Here is a 20,453-nt window from a genome sequence, read left to right on the forward strand (position 1 = left end):
ACCGGGGCACGAACCCGTGTCCCCTGCATCGGCAGGCGGACTCTCAACCACTGCGCCACCAGGGAAGCCCCGACTCTTTTTGAATTATGGTTTTCTCAGGGTATATGCCCAGTAGTGGGATTGCTGGGTCGTATGGTAGTTCTACTTTTTCAGGAACCTCCATACCGTTCTCCATAGTGGCTGTATCAATTTACATTCCCATCAACGGTGCAAAAGGTTTCCCTTTTCTTTACACCCTCTCCAGCATTTATTGTTTGTAGATTTCTTGATGATGGCCATTCTGACTGTTGTGAGGTGATACCTCATTGCAGTTTTGCTTTGCATTTCTCTGATGATTAGTGATATTGAGCATCCTTTCATGTATTTGTTGGCAGTCTGTATATCTTCTTTGGAGAAATGTCTATTTAGGTCTTCTGTCCATTTTTGGATTGGATTGTTTGTATATTTTGGAGATTAATCCTTTGTCAGTTGCTTCATTTGCAAATATTTTCCCCCATTTGGAGGGTTGTCTTTTCATCTTGTTTATGGTTTCCTTTGCTGTGCAAAAGCTTTTAAGTTTCATTAGGTCCCATTTGCTTATTTTTGTTTTTATTTCCATTTCTCTAGGAGGTGGGTCAGAAAGGATCTTGCTGTGATTTATGTCATAGAGTGTTCTGCCTATGTTTTCCTCTAAAAGTTTTATAGTGTCTGGCCTTACATTTAGGTCTTTAATCCATTTTGAGTTTATTTTTGTATATGGTGTTAAAGAGTGTTCTAATTTCATTCTTTTACATGTAGCTGTCCAGTTTTCCCAGCACCACTTATTGAAGAGGCTGTCTTTTCTCCATTGTCGCCTCCTTTATCAAAGATAAGGTGACCAGTTGTGCGTGGGTTTATCTCTGGGCTTTCTATCCTGTTCCATTGATCTATATTTCTGTTTTTGTGCCAGTACCATACTGTCTTGATGACTGTAGCTTTGTAGTATAGTCTGAAGTCAGGGAGCCTGATTCCTCCAGCTCCATTTTTCTTACTCAAGATTGCTTTGGCTATTCGGGGTCTTTTGTGTTTCCATACAAATTGTGAAATTTTTTCTTCTAGTTCTGTGAAAAATGCCATTGGTAGTTTGATAGGGATTGCATTGACTCTGTAGATTGCTTTGGGTAGGATAGTCATTTTCACAGTGTTGATTCTTCCAATCCAATAGCATGGTGTATCTCTCCATCTGTTTCTATTGTCTTTAATTTCTTTCATCAGTGTCTTATAGTTTTCTGCATACAGGTCTTTTGTCTCCTTAAGTAGGTTTATTCCTAGGTTTACTCCTTAGGTAGGAATAAACCTAGGTTTATTCCTAGTTTTATTCTTTTTGTTGCAGTGGCAAATGGGAGTTTCTCCTTAATTTCTCTTTCAGATTTTTCATCATTAGTATATAGGAATGGAAGATATTTCTGTGCAGGAATTTTGTATCCCACTACTTTACCATATTCATTGATTAGCTCTAGTAGTTTTCTGGTAGCATCTTTAGGATTCTTTATGTATAGTATCATGTCATCTGCAAACAGTGACAGTTTTACTTCTTCTTTTCTGATTTGGATTCCTTTTATTTCTTTTTCTTCTCTGATTGCTGTGGCTAAAACTTCCAAAACTATGTTGAATAATAGTGGTGAGAGTGGGCATCCTTGTCTTGTTCGTGATTTTAGAGGAAATGGTTTCAGGTTTTCACCATTGAGTATGATGTTGGCTGTGGATTTGTCATATAATGGTAGGATTTTTTAAAGTAATATTATGATCTTGTTTATGGTATCATGATACTGCTTTCTAGGCAAACCTGGAATATTTACATTAACTTTACCATTTATGAAACAGAAATGTTTATTTTTGCCACAACAGGAAAGTAGAAACAAACTAATATCTATCATTCATGTGGACATAAAGGAAACGGCTATGAAGGTGTTAACAACAGCATGCAAAAAATTCTCTGTAATGTTTAGTAGAAAAATGCTAAATTATATATGTGATGCTCTTTTCACTCTATTAGAAAAGATTTTTAAATATATGTAGAATGATACCTAAAATATTTACAGTGGATGTGTTTAATTGGAGGGATTGGTTGCTAATTCATTGCCTCTCTTGCCTGAATTTCTACAATCTATGTTATAACTTTAAAAAGAAAAGCTCATTTTTAAATCCAAGCATACCAAATGGTTAGGGATAGTCAGATCAAAATAATAAATTTATGAAATCTAACTTGTTAGGATACAACCTTATTATCTTTTAAAAAGTATATATAATGGTGTGTATTTATAGATTTATCCGGTAAGTGTATCTATTCTACATCCATATTTCTTTGACTTTCAAGGTCTACAGAAATTCTAAGGAAAAGGGTAAATTGGAGTGAGGTTGGGGGAGTACTGTTGAGTTTTTCTGCTTCAGTCTGCCTCTTGTCAGATGGATGACATTGTTTAAACTGTCCTTCTTTGCTGTCCCCAAACAAAATACTGTGCAAGCATCTTTTTCTTTTTTTCATTTTCCTCTCACACATATAATGTGTATGTTACATAATACAGTACAACACAGTACTAGTTGACTTTCAATAATAAATCAATGTCAAAAATGAACCAGAGTACTTAACTTCTTTTCAATTTTAGCCAAACTTTAAAAAAATTCTTAAATCAGACTGTAAGCTTATTTAACTTTATAAGTTAATTCTCCTGATTGATCTAATAAGTTAAATTTCACCCTTCATCAGTAAAGTATATCCTACTTTATATTGAATATATTATTTCAAATAAATGTTGAATATCTGTGTACTTTGCCTATGATTATAGGTCTGTATATGTTGATTAAGATTGTCATCATATACAAGTATTATTTATTTTTTATTTGCTGCAGAAAGTAAGATGTGTAAATCCATACATTCATTTTTAATTAATTAACCAAAACAAGCTAAGAAATTATTTGGGTCAATAATAGAGGCATGAACAGACCCCTCATGAATATATCTACCAACCTTTATTGTTAGGTCTTCAGCATAAACCATATGTACGTGAACATACCAACAAGATAATCTACATAAAATTTTAAAACATTAAACTTTTCCTATTGAAGTCTATATGGGTGCTCTAAAAAGAGAAGTGGTACTTCTCTATGCCACTTTTAACTTGCTGTAAATTTTCAAGCTCAGTGAGAGTTGGTGCTAAAAGGAAAGTCTAATTGGGGTGGGTTGTGGTAAATGCAGCTACAGGCAAACTCCTAAACATAGAGTAATTTTAAAACAAGTTATTGTATTTCAAAGGTTCATTTGCTGCTTAGTTGAGCTCAAGGTTTTGCAGAGAAGACAGGCTCTTAGCTAGCAGCACCGTCTTCTTAGTCCTTTTGGTACTGGAGTCCCAGGCCTGGGACTAAGCACCTGAGTGGTCTCAGAAGGCTGATAAATGGCCTCCTCTTCTACGGTGCCGTCCTGTTCTTGCCCCTTCCTCCAACTCTCTTTTTCTTCCCCTTTCCCTTTTGTATCCCTCATCTCTCACACCACCAGGAACAGCAAGAAAAAAAAAAAGAAAGAAAGAAAGAAAGGGGAGGGAAGGGAAGGAAAGAAAAGTAAAGGTAAGGAAAGAAAAGAAAAAGAAAAACATATAGCATCCTTAGAATTAGTTGCAAAGGAAAGAGAAACATTTCAGTTAATTTTTACCCTTCTCACATTCTGATTTCTGACTTAGGTGCCCTTCCTGGGATTTGGGTTCCTGAGCACATAGGAGCTGGCTGTGGTCAATGCCCACCAAATAGCACAGTGGGATCTGCCAGCTTGCTAGTAGACCTCACATGGTTTTCTATGCTAGCTATTTTCAAGCCGTTGTTAACTGTTTAAATTGATACTGTGAACCTGCTAATTATTCTTTTCTCTTGACTTCCAATAGCTATTACCCTAATGAAAAACTTAAATTTTCAGGTCCCATTTGAATAAAGCCTCTATAATTTCTTAAATCTATAGCCAATAGTAATCATTCTCAATTTGGGTTTTATTCCACCCACTTTTACCACACCTGGTGAGAGTACTACCTAAAGACACTGGAGCATGTATCCAACTGTTACCATAGAAACTCTCCACCAGTACCCTCATTTATCATGTCCAACATCTGTACTTAGTCCACAGGTTAATCATCACAATATATGACAGTTTTACAGTACATTGTTTTAGCTCTTATCTTGTTGGTTTCTTTCGATGATTTCCTTATATTGTTTCAGAAGACAAACTGAACTGAAGTAAGTTGTCATTGAACATTTGATTAGTGCCATGAATAATTTTCCGTTTAAGACTCATCACCATAATTCTGTGTTATGGTGAACATGAATTGAAGATGATCGAGTATAACTCAGTTTTAAAGCAAGTCTCCAAGCCTTGGATTTGGTTATATAATTGATTGAAAGCATGTTTTCCATTTGACCCAGATGAGTTAATAAAGACATGTTATGCCAAGAGAAAACTTTATGAAAATATTCTTTTATAAAAATAAGACACTAGCTATTTTAATGATAATTATTTTCCTATTTTACTTTAGTTCATGAGAGGATTTTAAAATGAAAGTTTTCCCACACAGGGAGATCAAAACTGTTGCCTTTCTAATTTATTTTTATTCATAAATTCATGGAAACTAATGGTAAAATAGTGCATGGTGAAGTTTATTTACATAAAATATTTTGAATTGTGCTGATCAGATGGCATAGAAAGTACATTTCACTTTCATAGAATTTACAGCCCTGAAGAGATTGTAGGTTGTTGTTGCTGTTTTTAATAAAAATTTTAGTAGGTTTGTTTGCCTGTATGTTTTTTCACCGTCAATGTACATTCTATGTTTGTGACTTAAATTGCTATCATAAATATTATTTTTATCAGTAATACTGTTTTCTAGAAAAGTACTTTTCCTTTTATGTGTGTGATTTTTGAAAGGTTTCTCACATTAAATAATATATGGTTTTGAGTTATATTTCATAAGGAAGATAATTCATAAAGTACCTTTATTTTTGAAAATATGATTTAATTATGGGAATGAACTATAGACTCAGTTTTTTTCAGAAACTTGTGTATCTTATTTAAAGACTGTATACCCATTATTTTAAAATAAGAATTTGCTTCTACAAACCTTTATAGTAAAAGAAGAATTATGGATTTTTTTCTCTGAAGTTTATTACATATCCTTTTCTCAACACATAAACCATTAATGGGTGTTATTTTTAACTTCTTGTTATGACCTTCTCTGGTGAAAGAAATAATGAATAAAATTCAGCAGATGTTTTATAAAACTAGTAATTTAATTTCATAAAGGTGATACTAAAAGATTTTTTTACTCAAATGAAGAGATGAAGATTCTAAGATAAATTCTTTAAAATACAAAATCTTCTGGTTTTATAATATGTATGCCTTGCATTTTTCAATATTCTTCCTCCACATTTGATATTATTTCACATTATCATATACTTTATATTAAAAGACTATCAGACATAAGAATAGAATACAGGAGAAGTTGGATTATCTCATTTCTCAGTTCAGGAAAAGCAGTTTAGTTTAGTGTTCATGCAACTAACACTAATTACCACATGTAATGTATTTAATCATTCAGATAAGTAATTACTAAATGCAAAAGAATACATATGCTACTTTCTTCATGGACCATAACTGTATCCCTTACATCATTGATGAATGGCCATTCATTGCTTGCTTGCTGCATTCACCTCTTGATATCTGTCACTGATGTGAGATATAAATTAGTTTGTGTATCTTTTCTTTTTCCATGTGATTCTGAAGACCCTTCAGCTTGAATTATATAGTTCTTCCGTCCACAAATATGGCTGAAAGTTGAACTTGACATGGATCAATATGATCTGGGCTAAATATCTAAATGTGACTGATTATGTTAGCATCATGTCCACAGATCAATATTGAGTTTTATTATGAGCCTGACTCTGTAATTGGGTTTAATCAATAAGCTTTTGTCTCCTTTCCTTTGCAGTTTTAGGGTTGGACCATATAGGTTTTTAAAAACTGCATTTAGCTTACATTTAGGACTCTGCTTCTTGTGATGACCAGTAATGAGATCTATCCGTGAATTTTAAGGAACAATGGAGCCTCAGCTCTACCACTGTGAGGAGAGCCCACTTTTATCTTGATAACTGATTGCTTGCCCAATATGCGCGACATCTCTAACAGAGCTAATGTAGTAACACCCCAGCACTCCTTTCGGGTGGTGTGTGGCACTCTCTCTCTCTCCTTAGTAAATAACTCACATTGAAGACGTTGACAAAACATACCATTAATGAAAGCAATCATAAAAGCTTGCCTTTTGATAAACCCGCAGGGTCTATAGGCGTTGAAAGATGCAATCTGTAAAGAACAATAAATTTGGGCCTTTGATTGAAGTGCCATTTGGGACGTTGTGCTTTGTCTGCATATTTCCACAAACATGATGCTCCCTTTTTCATGTCTCTTAAACTTGAAGCCTGAGAGCATTCATTGCCATTTCTACATTAAAGTTGGTCCCATTAAAAGCTTCCTACAAAAAAAAGACTGGAAGTGATCCAGCTGAAGCTAGTATGTTCATTTCTGCCCTAGTTTGCCATTTGGAAAGCAGGCTTCTAGCCATCGTTGTCGGGTTTTTTTTATAAATAGGCCTGGGTTCTTTTCCAGGCAGTTCCTTCAGTAAATGTATACTTCAAATGCATCAAGTTTTCTTAAATTAGGGGGAAAAAAGATGATTTCTGTGATGGATATTTGAAGTAGCTTTGAATGTGAATAGAATTTCCTCATTCCAAATGATTGGCAGATTTTTCCCTGTCATTTTTATTTAGGCTCCAAAAAATGTTGCATTTTATGGTTATATGCTGAATTTGTGGCATCATATTTTATGTGGAAATGGAAAGTAGTCATCTGTTATCATGAGACATACATTTTGTGTTGTTCAAAAACTGCATTTGCCTGTTATTAAACCACAAAAATAAATGTACATGCCTTTCTGAATTTACAGATGCAGACCGTTTTCAGAAACATGGTATGGATGAGTTTATTTCTGCGAATCCCTGCAAGCTTGACCACGCGTTCCTTTTTAGAATACTCCAGAGGCAGACTCTGGATCACAGACTGAACGATTCCTATTCTTGCTTGGTTAGTACAAATCTGTCTATCTCGTCCCCTATAGGTTAGAGTGAAAGATTTTTAAAAGTGAGAAATACTTGTTATGAAGCAGCCTTTTGTTATCCCTGACTCATTTAATAACTATAGTTGGAGTTAGGGATAAACGATTCCAATCGATTGCTTCCCAATTTGAAAATTATACACTTGAAGACCACTGCTGTGCCACTCAATAGACAGGAGAATGGACTCGAACAGACTCTGAACTGTGGTTTCTCAGTCCCTCCAGAGAAGGTGGAATGAAAATAGAAGGCTTTACTAAAGATAAAAAACCTCTGTGGGGCTTCCCTGGTGGCGCAGTGATTGAGCGTCCGCCTGCCGAGGCAGGGGACACGGGTTCGTGTCCCGGTCCAGGAAGATCCCACATGCTTGCGTACCGCAAAAAAAAAAAAAAAAAAAAAAAAAAAACCTCTGTGATAGAATTTACTAACACCTGTACAGACATTTTAAGGTTTAGATTCTGCTCACCTAATGGTGATACTGTTCATGTCTCTCTTTTGTTCCTAGAAAGACAATCTAAGTGACAGGGAAAAGGAACAGTGCAATAAATAATACGATGACAGGGGCTGTATGTAACAGAGGAAAGCTTTAGTTTCATCTAACCCTCCAAAGATAATTTGAATTTCCTTTAAAAAAAAAAAAGGCATTAAGTCAAGTAGCTAAACTGCTACTTTGTGTTTAAACCAGCCAAAATTCGGGATACAAAGTATAATTTACATTTAGAAGGAATGCTTGACTCCTTAGAATGTGGGCATTAAACTATAGCCTAAAAATTGTATGTACCTTTAAATCCAAGGATTTTTGTTCATGGCAGTTCCTCTGGAATTTCTCCAGCTGGAATATCCCTATTTCTATCACCACTTAGTCTGTTGGCTACTGAGCATGGTAGCTGCATGCAGTAAAGTTACACTCTCTTTAAAATAAGATTTTAGACAGGATGTGCTGTCAGCTCATCAGAGATGTTTCAGTAGACAGGAAGAAATTAAACAATTTATTGCCATGATCACGCTGATGGTTCATTAATTCATTTATAGACTCTTTTTTAAGTACCTATTATTCAACAAGTAATTGTGTAGCTTAAACCCAATCCGGCCCAAACTTTACAATTACATGGAGAGTAAAACAAGTCATCACAAAACCCTAATGTATCTTTGTGTGGACAAGCACACATAGACTGATCATCAGTACGAACACTTTCCTCTTGGATTCCACTCTGTGGGGTTAGTTCCTGAACTGTCAAAAGTCGTTTTCATTATGTGGATGACCTCACGTGCCATATGAAGTGTGAGGAGAACACTACAGTGTGTCTTCAACTGCACCTAGGGGGTAGGTGTGATTGGAAAGAGTGTTTGAGCGCAAGATGACCCTGGATGTAAATCATGGCTCAGCAGCGGATTTGCACTGTCGTCTTGAGCAATTCACTGATTACCTCTGAACTTTAGTTTCTGTATCTGTAACATGGACTCATAGTAACTACTGTGCGTGACGGTTCTAAATATTAAATATATACATAGTATGTCTGGTACAGTGCCTGTACTATCACCACAGTAAGTAGTATTCTGGTTTTCTTTTTTCTCCTCTTCCTTTTTAGTTATTTTTTATTGCAGTCTCATCTTTCTGTATTTCTCACTATTCTTTTCCTTCTCTTGCACAATTATGCTGCCCCCTTTGAAAACTCTCCATTCCCCCTTCTTTCTCCTTTTTATCTTAAATTAATCCATATAATCCACTGAAATATTTTATAAACCAGCTCTACCTAACCTGGCCCTCCCTTGTTAGCCAAGCATACACACCCATCCTAACATCTCATTTCAAGAGAACCAGAAACTACTGCTGTAAAACATTAACTTTGTTGTATTGGTCATAGAAAGACAATAGAATGAGAACAATATCCCAAATATTTGAATACCCAAGTAGTACATGTTTACCACTGCTAGACTTACTGAAATTCTCTTAGTTCACTTTATAAAATGCTTTTGGAAACCAGGCAATTTCAGTTATCAGGTCTGCTTTACCATTCTCTTTTTAACTGATTCATATAGAGATTGAAGTTTTTTGTAATGTCATTCTTTGTGACTGACAGTTTAGATGCTGTGAATAAATTTGACTAATTGTGAGTGACAGTGGAGGAGAACAGGTTGCCCATGCCTCACTGTGGCAATAAAGACAGGATGCTTTCACGTTGTCAGTGGCCCAGATCGGTTCCAAAATTGATGACATTCGCTCTTTAGAAAACAATAGGAAACATACTTCTAATTTTTAAAATATTGTCAAAAGACACTGTAACGCAGCTTCTGCTTATAATGCCTAAGAGTGCCTACAGAAAAGCAAATCCTGGTACAGAAAAAGAAAAGAAAAAAAAATATATATATATATTTCTGTTCTTCCTTTTGCAGGGGTGGTTTAGCCCTGGCCAAGTCTTTGTGCTGGATGAGTACTGTGCCCGTTATGGCGTGAGGGGCTGTTACAGACACCTCTGCTACCTTACAGAACTGATGGAGCATTCAGAAAACGGTGCTGTCATTGACCCAACCCTGCTTCATTACAGCTTTGCGTTCTGCGCCTCTCATGTGCATGGCAACAGGTATTTTTACTTGCAAACGCAAGTGAAACGTGGAGGGGTGACTTGGGAAGAGAGAAAAATGCTATTATCACCTAGTTACAGATTTTAAATAGCAAACACTTCTTGCAAGTGGAAAAAAAAAACCCACAAAGGAAAAATGTACATCAATATGCCGGTGATTTAGGTGGGCTGCACTTTATGTTTCTTGTTGCCATTAAAGCCACTTGAAACAGAGAGAGAGAGAATCTATGAGATTAGAAGTCGCCTTTTAGTTCTTATGTACCACCTAGTATTAGGGTCTGCCCAGCTTAAGTGTCATCTGTATTTCTGTTGTAATGCATGTGGATGTCTGGGAAGGGTTTGTTGACAGGTTTGTGTATACCTAATGATCCTTGCTTTTCCACTGTGGAACAAGTGTTCATCGATAAAGCGAGATAAACACTGGGTTTATGTAGTCTCCTCCCAGCCCCTTCCCTAATCCGCACTTGAGGAACAAGTATTCCCTTTTAGCACTCTAAGCCAGTGACCTCACCTCTTGTTTTACCAAAAGGGCAAAATATCACCTAATGCAGGCCCCCGCAACGATGCATCTCTGACCTTAAAAATCTCTTCACCTTGCTCCCTCTCTCCTCCCCATCTTGTTCCAGGGAACCTTCGCTAGGTGGGGCTCCTCCCATAAAGGACATGCCCTTTATATGTAACGGGTGTACCTTGCCTCCCCCGTTATTCCATCTCCCCCTCTTTATATTTCTTTTCTTCCCACAAGCCTAAGCTTCATCTAGCCGCACAAGATAACAGAGTGGTAATACTTGCTAACTAGGTGAGGTAGGGCAAGTTTCTGCATCGAGTTCTGTCTCTATTTCTCCATCTTTAAGAAAGACATAAGATAGTATCTCTCTCAAATCATAAGTTGTGATAGGGATTAAACGCATTCGTGTGTATCAAGCACTTAGAACAGTGCCTGGCTTGTGAGTGGTCAAAAAAATGTGAAGGGATAGTTTACATTGTCTTAAGTACTATTGTCCCGTCAAGCTACCTCTCCATGGTTCTCTTTCTCCTCCCCACCAAACTCCTCTCACTATTTCCCCCGTTCGGCCCCCAGCTCCGCACTTGCCGGTGAGGCTGCTTGAAATGGATTGCCTTCTCCAGCTCCACCCTCCTTACTCTCATGGGAGAGTTGACGCTGTGGAACATCCAAGTCCCCGTGCTTCTGTAAATGCTTCTCATTTTCCCTGATGCAGCTATCTCAGCGCTCCTCTTTTTATTTTATTCTATTATCTTCTTTTTTTTTTGCCGTCTCTTTGCTCATAGTTCGTGTTTCTCCAGACCCCAAGTGTGGCATTTTCTCACGTCTGTTCTTGAACTTGCTCTCTTCTTTCTGAGAATTTTTTTCTACTTCAGTGAAAAATTCTGTGTTGGTGATCTTGCCACTTTCCACAGCTTCAAGTATGACCTCTCTTCATACAGATAATTCCAACCCAATTATTCTCCTAAGCTACAGATCTCTGTCTACAACTGGCAGCTTGAATCTTCTGCTGATGCCTTAAACTCTCCACATTTAAAACTAAATCCATCATCTCATGAAACCCGCTCCTGTACCTCTCTGAGCTCCTAGCAGAGTGCCTGACAAGAAGTAACACTCAGGCACAAAGTAAGTGTTCAGTAAATACTTGATGAATGAATGAATGACTTTGTTATTTGTATTAATATCACTTCCAGTAATGGCCATTCATCTTTCATTTATCTTTCCCTTTTACCTCCTAGACCCATTTTGTTGCCAGTGTCAATATTCTGTCTTTACAGTACTCCTCAGATTTGTCTTTTAGCATTTCCGTTGTGTCTACCCTAATTCTGGCCTTTATTTTTTCTTGCTTATCTACCTTTATTCATCTCTCTACTGCTTTTTCCTCCCCACATTAGTCTAGCAATCACCTTCAAAATTACAGGCTAACTTTTAGCATACTCCTTTGCAAAAGCCTTCGGTGATTCTCGTTTCATTAACAAATTAAAAATAAATGACAAGCATCGGGTTTTTCCAATATCATCATGTTCTGTCTACCTCGTTTGAAGTCCCGGTATTCTTCGCTACATAATCTTTACCCCCAGACAACCTGTTTATCCTCCCTGTAAGGCTTCTTTTTTCAAGTTTTTAAATAGTCAGATATCACAAAATTCCTCTAAGAAGACCTCTGTTAACTCAAGCAAACACTACAAACCTTTTACCTGTAGTTATAAACTTTATCATGTATACTTGTATGCACACACACACTCGCACACGTGCACGCCTGCTTCTACTGCACTAGATCATATTTTAAAAGCAAAAACTACTTCTCATTCCCCTGTTATCCTCTGTAAACCTTAACACAGTGCCTTGCATATTGTGGGTGTAGAATAAGTACTTGCTGAAGTCCCCACTGCTGCCTTTTCTCATCCTACAATAAAATAAGACCGATCCTAACCTCAGAATCTCTTCAGACTTTCACCTCATTATGGAACTCAGCCTTACTTGGAAATTAGGGGAATGTTACAGAGTTTAGTCACTTTTCCTATTACCCCAAGGTAAACCCTCCACACTCAGCATACTTTGTCGGGGTGGGGGTGGGGGGCTGTTGGGTGAGATGGCAGGGCAAGCAGGGGACCGTGAGAATAACCAGATGGCTAACCTTTGATAGTCAAAGTGAGGGGCTGTTGTACAATAGTAGAAACTGTCTCTTATCTCTCCGGGCACTGTCTTAATTCCTCCTGACCAATGGATATCAAAAGCTTGGCCCCCCAGTGTTAGGCAGCACTCTGAAATGCAAGAGGGTAAGAAGGTTACAGTGGAACAGACAAACCCAGAGAGCCCTGTTTGATCAGATTATTTTAGTCATTAACACAGAAAGGTAAAATTAAATTGAGAACATTAAGTGGAAAATTCAGCTTATGTGCCCCCAAAATGTATGTGTTTGAGACACATTTTAATGGAAAGTTACTGAGGCCATTGGGAGCTGCTGCCAGCACCTGGGAGGCAGCCTGATTTGAACCTGTGGGTTGCCATAGTTACTTCTATTCTGTAAACTATTGTTTTCCTTATGATGGTACACTGTAAAATACAATGTAAGGTATGTTTATACGTTTGTGCATATATTATACTTAATATTACACATTAAATTCATTTTCCAGGTTAAAATATATACCTATGAAGGTATCTCTGGGTGGTGCTTTAGAATAGAAATTTGAGTCAGTCTCTGATTCAGCATTTAGGTCATATGTAACTTAAGAAAAAAAGAAAGGAAGGAGTATAGGTTTTAGGGAAATTTGAACCTCAGTTAGGGTAGAAATATTCCAAGATAACCCAAAAGGCATAATGTTTCCTATAGTGTTTAGAGTCTAACAGATGTCACTCAGAGATGTGCTGTCTCAATGAAAGAATTAAAAGAGGCAAAAGATCTCTACTTGCATCTTGCCTCTGAAATTTGCAAGCTGACCCATGTTGGGCAAATCACTTAACATTTCTGAAATGGGCATTCTTATATGGAAAAGGGGAAATATTAAGGTGAAGGTCCTGGATAATTATAAAATACTCTATCAGTATTGATTAGTCATTATTCTAGTATGTTTCCCTTTGTCAGCCAGCCGCAAGCATGTAAACTGTAAGAGGAGGAAAAACGTGAAAAATAGGTAGTTGCTCAGTGGAAATATTTCAGCGTGTAAATAATTATATTCTTAATTTCTTTGCTAATAGAATACTCTGGGTTTTAGCAACCTCCCTCTGTGAAAATAAGCTTCTCTCATCCCTGTCTGTGACATCTGATATTTATACAGCCTTCCGTTAAAACTACTGTCAATGTCAAGTCTGACTTTTCTACAGTGTTTGCCGTATTCTCTTGTTAAGATCATCTTTCCATCTGTCAAGACACACACTCAAAGAGTCGTTTTGCTCATTACCTGAACCGCCTCTGTCAAAAATTCAAAAGAAAAGAAGACTGCCTTTTGTTATGGATGGACACGAAGGACAGCAGTGCTGTCTGGATCTGAACCGTTTCCAGGAGCCCGTCGTGTCACATGGCGCTGAGCGCGCTTAGGCGTGTGCCTTCCCTGCAGACACAGCGTCTCTGAATAGCACTCTGAGTGTTTCAGGAGTAAAAGAATAGAGTTAAACTGAAAAGGTCTGGCTGGTACTAAGACCAAGGAAGAAAGAGAAAAGTGAGTCAAGGACAGAAACCGACCCACTCGTGCAGGATGCTAGCCACGGCCGGCCGTGAAGAACGCAGCCCCGCACTCAGCATTAGCGCAGCTCAGGACTGTCAGCGAGGAGAAAAGAGACTTTCGGAGACGATACCTGTAGGGCAAAGTTCCAGGTTGATGTACATGGTTAGACATCTTGGTTTTGTGAGTCAGGCTGATGGTGGAGAAACTAAAGCAGCAACACAAAATGGCTTTTATGTCACTGTTTAATGTAAGGGATGCAGTGGAGTCGCTGACTCTTGTACGGTCTAGCAGGGCCATCCTAGAGCTGCTACACACCCGGCAAAGACCAGCTCAGCTGTGCGAGCTTTCGAGTACAGGGTACAGGGAGTACAACGCGACTATAATTTATATGGAAAGTAATCCCTACTTTCTGTGGATTCCAGATCATATCACAGAGTAATAGGCAACCTTCACGGGAATCAGTCAAATCATCATATCACAATACCTCCGTCTTCAGAGATCATAACATTTCCTCTTACCTATCACTTCAGAAATCATGCCTCAACTTCCTGCCTCTCATTTTGGAGACAAGGTTGCATATTTTGAGTCACATCATAGAAGACTGCATCAAATAGGCTCATCCAGAATTTTCATTACCAGTTCTTAATTCTAGTCTTTGATAACTGACTTAGAGAAATTAAGTCTAGGTATCACACCCATTGTTAATCTAGAGACTCACTTCTGGGACAGGGGAGCAACCAGATCCAATGTCATCGCAAGGTGAAATTTACACGGTGTGGCTAGCCTGACAGATTTTATCCCAGGTGATATGTGTGCAGAGGTGGAAGAGATAAGTTACCAATGAGGGCCTTTTAAATATACACTGAGGAACCGTTTTTGATTCTATCAGAAACTATAGTACAACCCAAATCCGCCTCAATCAAACTTTCAAACAGAAATATCTACCCCTAGTCAAGCTGGAATTCAATACTAAAGATAATTATGCTCTTTAAAATAAGGCAGAAACAGAAAGTGAGCGACGTGGGTAGAGACTGACTAAGTTGGAAATAGCACGGAGCTAGGAGTCAGCACAACTGTCTTCCTGCCGAGATTCCCCCACTTTTGAGCTATTTCATTTGGAGCAGTTGGTCCTGAGCCTCAGTTTCCCAACCTGTTTCTTGTGAGTAATATCATCGATGCTGCCTACCTGATGAGGTTCCTGAATAGGTCAAATACGACTATGTAAGCACTTTGTAAATGATAAAAATATCACGTAAATATCAAGCAGTGACATTTTACATATGGTATGGTAGTTAAATAAGCTTTGGGGAATTGCTCTGTAAAAGACTGACAGTGCAAAGGTGAACTTGATAGTGGTGTTACTGCAGCACAATTTACACAAGCCTCAGCAGGAAGATGAGACTGGAAAAGCATTGAATAGGTGCCTCACTCCAACTACCACCCATAAGCATTAGAAGGAGCCATGGGGAGGTTCTGGGATCACCCCCCTTCCGTCCCAGCCCCTCGTGTTGCTGGAAAGCATTGTGGGCCTAATGGGGCAGCAGCATAGACACAGCCAGAAGCAGGAGCCAGGTATCCCATCATCCAGAGTAAGGAAGTTGCCAGGCTGCAAGTTGGGGGGAACGGTTACTAAGGTCACCTAGTCAATTTTCTCTCTTTTCCCTCCACACCATTCATGCACAGCAAACAACTCCTGGTTTTTTCTGAAACAATGCACGAAAGAGCCTACTGAAGGTAAATCACTGAGGAAGAGATAAAGCAAAGGGATTTTTTCAGTATGACTTTCAATATAGATCAAGTTAACAATGAACAGAAGCAAGAGCTACTTTTCTGGTGTAGCTTTTCTGAAGCTTGGGACCTTTAAAGCCTCTTAGCATCTAAAGTGTGGAAAGGAGTTTGGGGTCTTGCATTGGATCTCCATGTAGTTTTCCAACATACTAAAATTTTTAAAGAACACAGTATGTGATGCTGTTGCATAAAAACAATCAGACAAAACCCAAAAGCTGTATATATACATCTGAACCATTCACCATTACTGTTGCCAGTCAGTTTGGTACTTTTAGATCTGTGTTGATCTAAACAGGCACAAGATTGGCCTATTATTTTTCCTTCTCATACTATTTTTGTCAGGATTTGGTATCCAAGGTATTGCAGCCATATAAAATGAGTTGGGGAGCTTTCCCACATGTTCTGTTTGAGATTCGAAAGGTTTATCAGTAACCCATTTTTAAAACCATCTGGGAGAGGTACAAACCACTAGGTATAAAATAAACAAGATATAAGCATATAACGTATAACAGCAAGAATATAGCCAATATTTTATGATAACTTTAAATGGAGTATTATGCATAAAAACATCAAATCAGTATATTGTACACCTGGGACTAATATAATATTATAAATCAACTATACATCAATATAAATAAAGAAAGAAATATTTTTCCCATTCCAAAAAATAAAAGTTACATCAAAAAATAGGAAAACAAAACCATCTGGCCTTAGGGACCTATTTGTGAAAAGATTTTTAACCACTGCATCAGTTTATTTTATAGTTAAAGAACTATCAGGTTTTCCATTTATTTCCTGAGTGAATTTTGTCAGGTTATGATTTTCTGGGAAATAGTGCATTTCATCAGAGTTTTCAAATGCATTGATATTAAGTTATTCAAATTGTTCTTTTTATACTTTTTTCCTGCCTATAAATATCTTCCCTTTACATTCTAATAGTGTTTATTTTTACCTTCTCTCTCTCTTTCCCCATCAATCCATCTTATCAGAAGTTTGCGAAATTTATTGGTCTTTCCAAAGAAGCAATTTTTGGCTTTGTTGAACTCTGTTGCTTCCATGTTTTCCATTTCATTAGTTTTTTGAAAAAATAAACTTTTTGATTTTAGAATAATTTTAGATATACAGAAAAATTGCAAAGATGGTACAGAGAGTTTCTGTATTTCAGTTTAGTCTAATGTTACATACATAATAATATCATACATTCCTACAGCACATTTCAAAACTAGAAGACCAATATTAGCACATTACTTTCTTTCTTTTTTTTTTTTTTTTGGCTGTGTTGGGTCTTCATTTCTGTGTGAGGGCTTTCTCCAGTTCTGGCAAGCGGTGGGGGGCCACTCTTCATCGCGGTGCATGGGCCTCTCACTATCGCGGCCTCTCTTGTTGCGGAGCACAGGCTCCAGACGCACAGGCTCAGTAGTTGTGGCTCACGGGCCCAGCCGCTCCGCGGCATGTGGGATCCTCCCAGACCAGGGCTCGAACCCGTGTCCCTGCATTAGCAGGCGGACTCTCAACCACTGCGCCGCCAGGGAAGCCCGGCACATTGCTCTTAACTAACCACGAGGGCTTATTTGGATTTCACCAGTCCATTGGGGTATTTTGTTGTTGTTGTTTCTTTTTTTAAAAATGTCCTTTTTTCTTTTCCAAGGTCCAACTCAGGATACCACATTACATTCAGTCCTCAAGTCTCTTCTGATCTGTGGCAGTTTCTCAGTCTCTCCTCCTTGTTTTTCATGACCTTGACAGTTTAGAGGAGTACTGGCCAAATATTTTGTCAAAGGTCCCTCAATTTGTGTTTTGCACATGGTATCTACAAGACACAGCTGGTCATGGTAACCTTGATCACTTAGTTAAGGTAGTGTTTGCTGGCTTTCTCCACTGTAAAGATATTGTTTTGCTGTCTCCATGTGCTATTTTTTGGATGTAGGTCACTAAGTCCAACTCATACTCAAGAAGAGAGGGGAATTAAACCCTACTTCCTGGAGGGAGGACTAGCTACATATAGTAAATTGGAATTCTTCTGCAATGAAGGTTTGTCTCTTGTCCCCTGTGTATTTAGTCAACCACTTGTTTATATCAATATGGATTCATGTATAGTTACTTTATACTTTGGGTTATAATCCAATACTACTTTGTTTTGTTGCTCAAATTGTTCCAGCTTTAGCCGTTGAGAGCTTTTGACAGACTCCCTTTCGTGTTTTTTTTTTTGAGCACTTTCTTACTCTCTGGTACTAAAACATGCTTGTAGTTCATATTGTTTTTTCCCTGCCTCAGCCCTAGAATCAGCCATTTCTCCAAAGATCCCTGATACCTTTTCTTAGAGAATGGTATATAGGAGCCAAGATCAGGATGATGGATATGCTCATTGCTATTGGGATGCCATTGCTTCCAGGCCCTCTGAGTGGACACAGCTAGGTGATATGTATGTGTGTATGTATACTAACCCATGAGTTCATACTGCTGTCTCCGCCTCTAGTCCAATACCACAAAGCTCATATTAGCCACCCTCTCTTGCTTATTCGTAACTTCTCTCTTAAACAGTGAGAAATCTGGCTTCCACCATCCCATCCATTTACTTATTTGTTCAACCCCAGTATACATGTAAAGCAGTTTCAGAATTTGCCAACTAGAGTACACTGTGTACAGGGCCTTTAGTTATTGGCCTTAGAGTTTCCAATCAAAAATGTTTTCCGGGCTTCCCTGATGGCGCAGTGGTTGAGAGTCCCCCTGCCGATGCAGGGGACACGGGTTCGTGCCCCGGTCCGGGAAGATCCCACATGCCGCGGAGCGGCTGGGCCCGTGAGCCATGGCCGCTGAGCCTGCGAGTCCGGAGCCTGTGCTCCGCAACGGGAGAGGCCACAACAGTGAGAGGCGTGTGTACCGCAAAAAAAAAAAAAAAAAAAAAATGTTTTCCAAAGTTCAATATGACACCTTCTTTTTCCCCCCCACTCTGTTTAATGAGGTTCTGTCATGCAATACAGTTAGAGCCACTTGCACAATATGCATTCCATCCTGGGATCCCTCAGCGTCCTAGTTGATACAGAATTTTTTTTTCTTCTTTAAGCTTGTATACAGTAAAGTTTACTCTTTTTGCTACACAGTTCTGTGGGTTTTGACAAATGCATAGAGTCATATATTCACCACCCTAGTGCTAGTTCTATCACCCTAAAAGTTCCCCTGTGTGCCCCCTTTTGTAGTCAACCATTTCATTACACTTTGTCTTTGATTTTATTATTCCATCCTTCTACTTTCTTGGATTATTTTTTCTACCTTCCTAAATTAGCTGTTTAACTCATTACTAGTCATCTTTTCTTCTTTTCTAAAATAAGTATTTAAGGTTAAATTTCCACTAAGTACTGCTTTTGCTACATATATGCATTTTGATAATGTATTTGATTCAAAGTCGCTCTAAGTAATTCTAACTTTCCATTATAATTTCTTCTTAGACACAGGATTGTTTATAAGTATATTTTAGAATTTCTAGGAAAGTGAATTTTTTTTTCGGTTATATTCTTGAAAATTGATTTCTAACTTAATTTCTTTGTGTTCAGAGAATGTAATCTGTATGATACTGTTTCTTCATAACTTGAGACTTCTTTATGTCCAGTTATGTGTTAAATATTGTAAATGTTTCATATCATTTGAAAAAATATGTACATTCTGTAGCTTGGTAGGGCAAGCAGGAGTTTTGTGGTTCAAATCTTCTAAACTCTTACTGGTTTTTTGTCTGCTTGATCTGTGGGGTCATGACCAAGGTGAATGGAAAGCTGCCACTGCAGTGGTGTTTTCTTCCTCTGCTTCTGCAAATTTTTGCTTTTGAGACTGTTTCTTAGATGTATTCAAGTTTAAAAATGATTAAATATTCCTGGTGAATGGAAATTATTATTATGATTTAGTGACCCTTTTCATAATTAATAATGCTTTTACATTAAAGTTTATTTAGATGGTTATTAGCGTAGCCTTCTTTTGGCATTTGTCTGATATATGTTTATTCTTACTTTTAATCTTTCTGTATTCTTGTGTCTTATAAATAGCATACTAGAAGGGTGAGCTGTGACAAAACGAGAGAGAGGCATGGACATATATACACTACCAAACGTAAGGTAGATAGCTAGTGGGAAGCAGCCGCAGCCGCATAGCACAGGGAGATCAGCTCGGTGCTTTGTGACCGCCTGGAGGGGTGGGGTAGGGAGGGTGGGAGGGACGGAGACGCAAGAGGGAAGAGATATGGGAACATATGTATATGTATAACTGATTCACTTGGTTATAAAGCAGAAACTAACACACCATTGTAAAGCAATTGTACCCCAATAAAGATGTTAAAAAAATAAATAAATAAATAGCACATTAGATTCTGATTTAATTATCCAATATAACAATTTCTGTTTTTTAATTAGTCCGTTTACAATTATCATGTGTATTGATATAAGTAAATTCATTTCTACCATTTTATTTTGGACTCTTTTTGGCTCATGTCTCTAAGCTTTTTGTTTCTTTCTTTTTTTTTTTTTTTTTTCCTCCTCATTTACATTTTTCACCTTTTGAAGATTTTACCATGTATGTGACTAAAATTTTAAACCTTATGCTAATCAGCAAACTTTCCCCTCCTTCTGCCAAGTGCAGAGACCTTAGAACATTTCCCTCCAGTCACCCGCTTCCTGGCTTACATGCTTATGTTATCTGGTATTTTAACTGTATCCTTATTTGTTTTCTAATCTTACACATTAGACACTATTTTTATTATTTTATACTCAA

At 37.8% G+C, this 20,453-nt stretch overlaps 1 protein-coding gene across 2 annotated transcripts in view; it reads left to right on the forward strand.

The window, feature by feature from the left end:
• CADPS2 (calcium dependent secretion activator 2) overlaps positions 1-20,453 on the forward strand; it is a 497,272-nt gene that overhangs the window by 328,652 nt on the left and 148,167 nt on the right. For both annotated transcript variants that reach the window (XM_022582192.3, XM_022582255.3), the window contains exons 12-13: positions 6,993-7,129; positions 9,553-9,740. In XM_022582192.3, coding sequence (XP_022437900.2) covers positions 6,993-7,129; positions 9,553-9,740 — 325 coding nt within the window. The remainder of the gene's footprint in view (positions 1-6,992; positions 7,130-9,552; positions 9,741-20,453) is intronic.

Source organism: Delphinapterus leucas, chromosome 9 (genome assembly GCF_059928025.1).
Source record: "Delphinapterus leucas isolate spDelLeu-1000000601 "Yukka" chromosome 9, BTC_Dleu_Yukka2, whole genome shotgun sequence".
Lineage (NCBI taxonomy): Eukaryota > Metazoa > Chordata > Mammalia > Artiodactyla > Monodontidae > Delphinapterus > Delphinapterus leucas.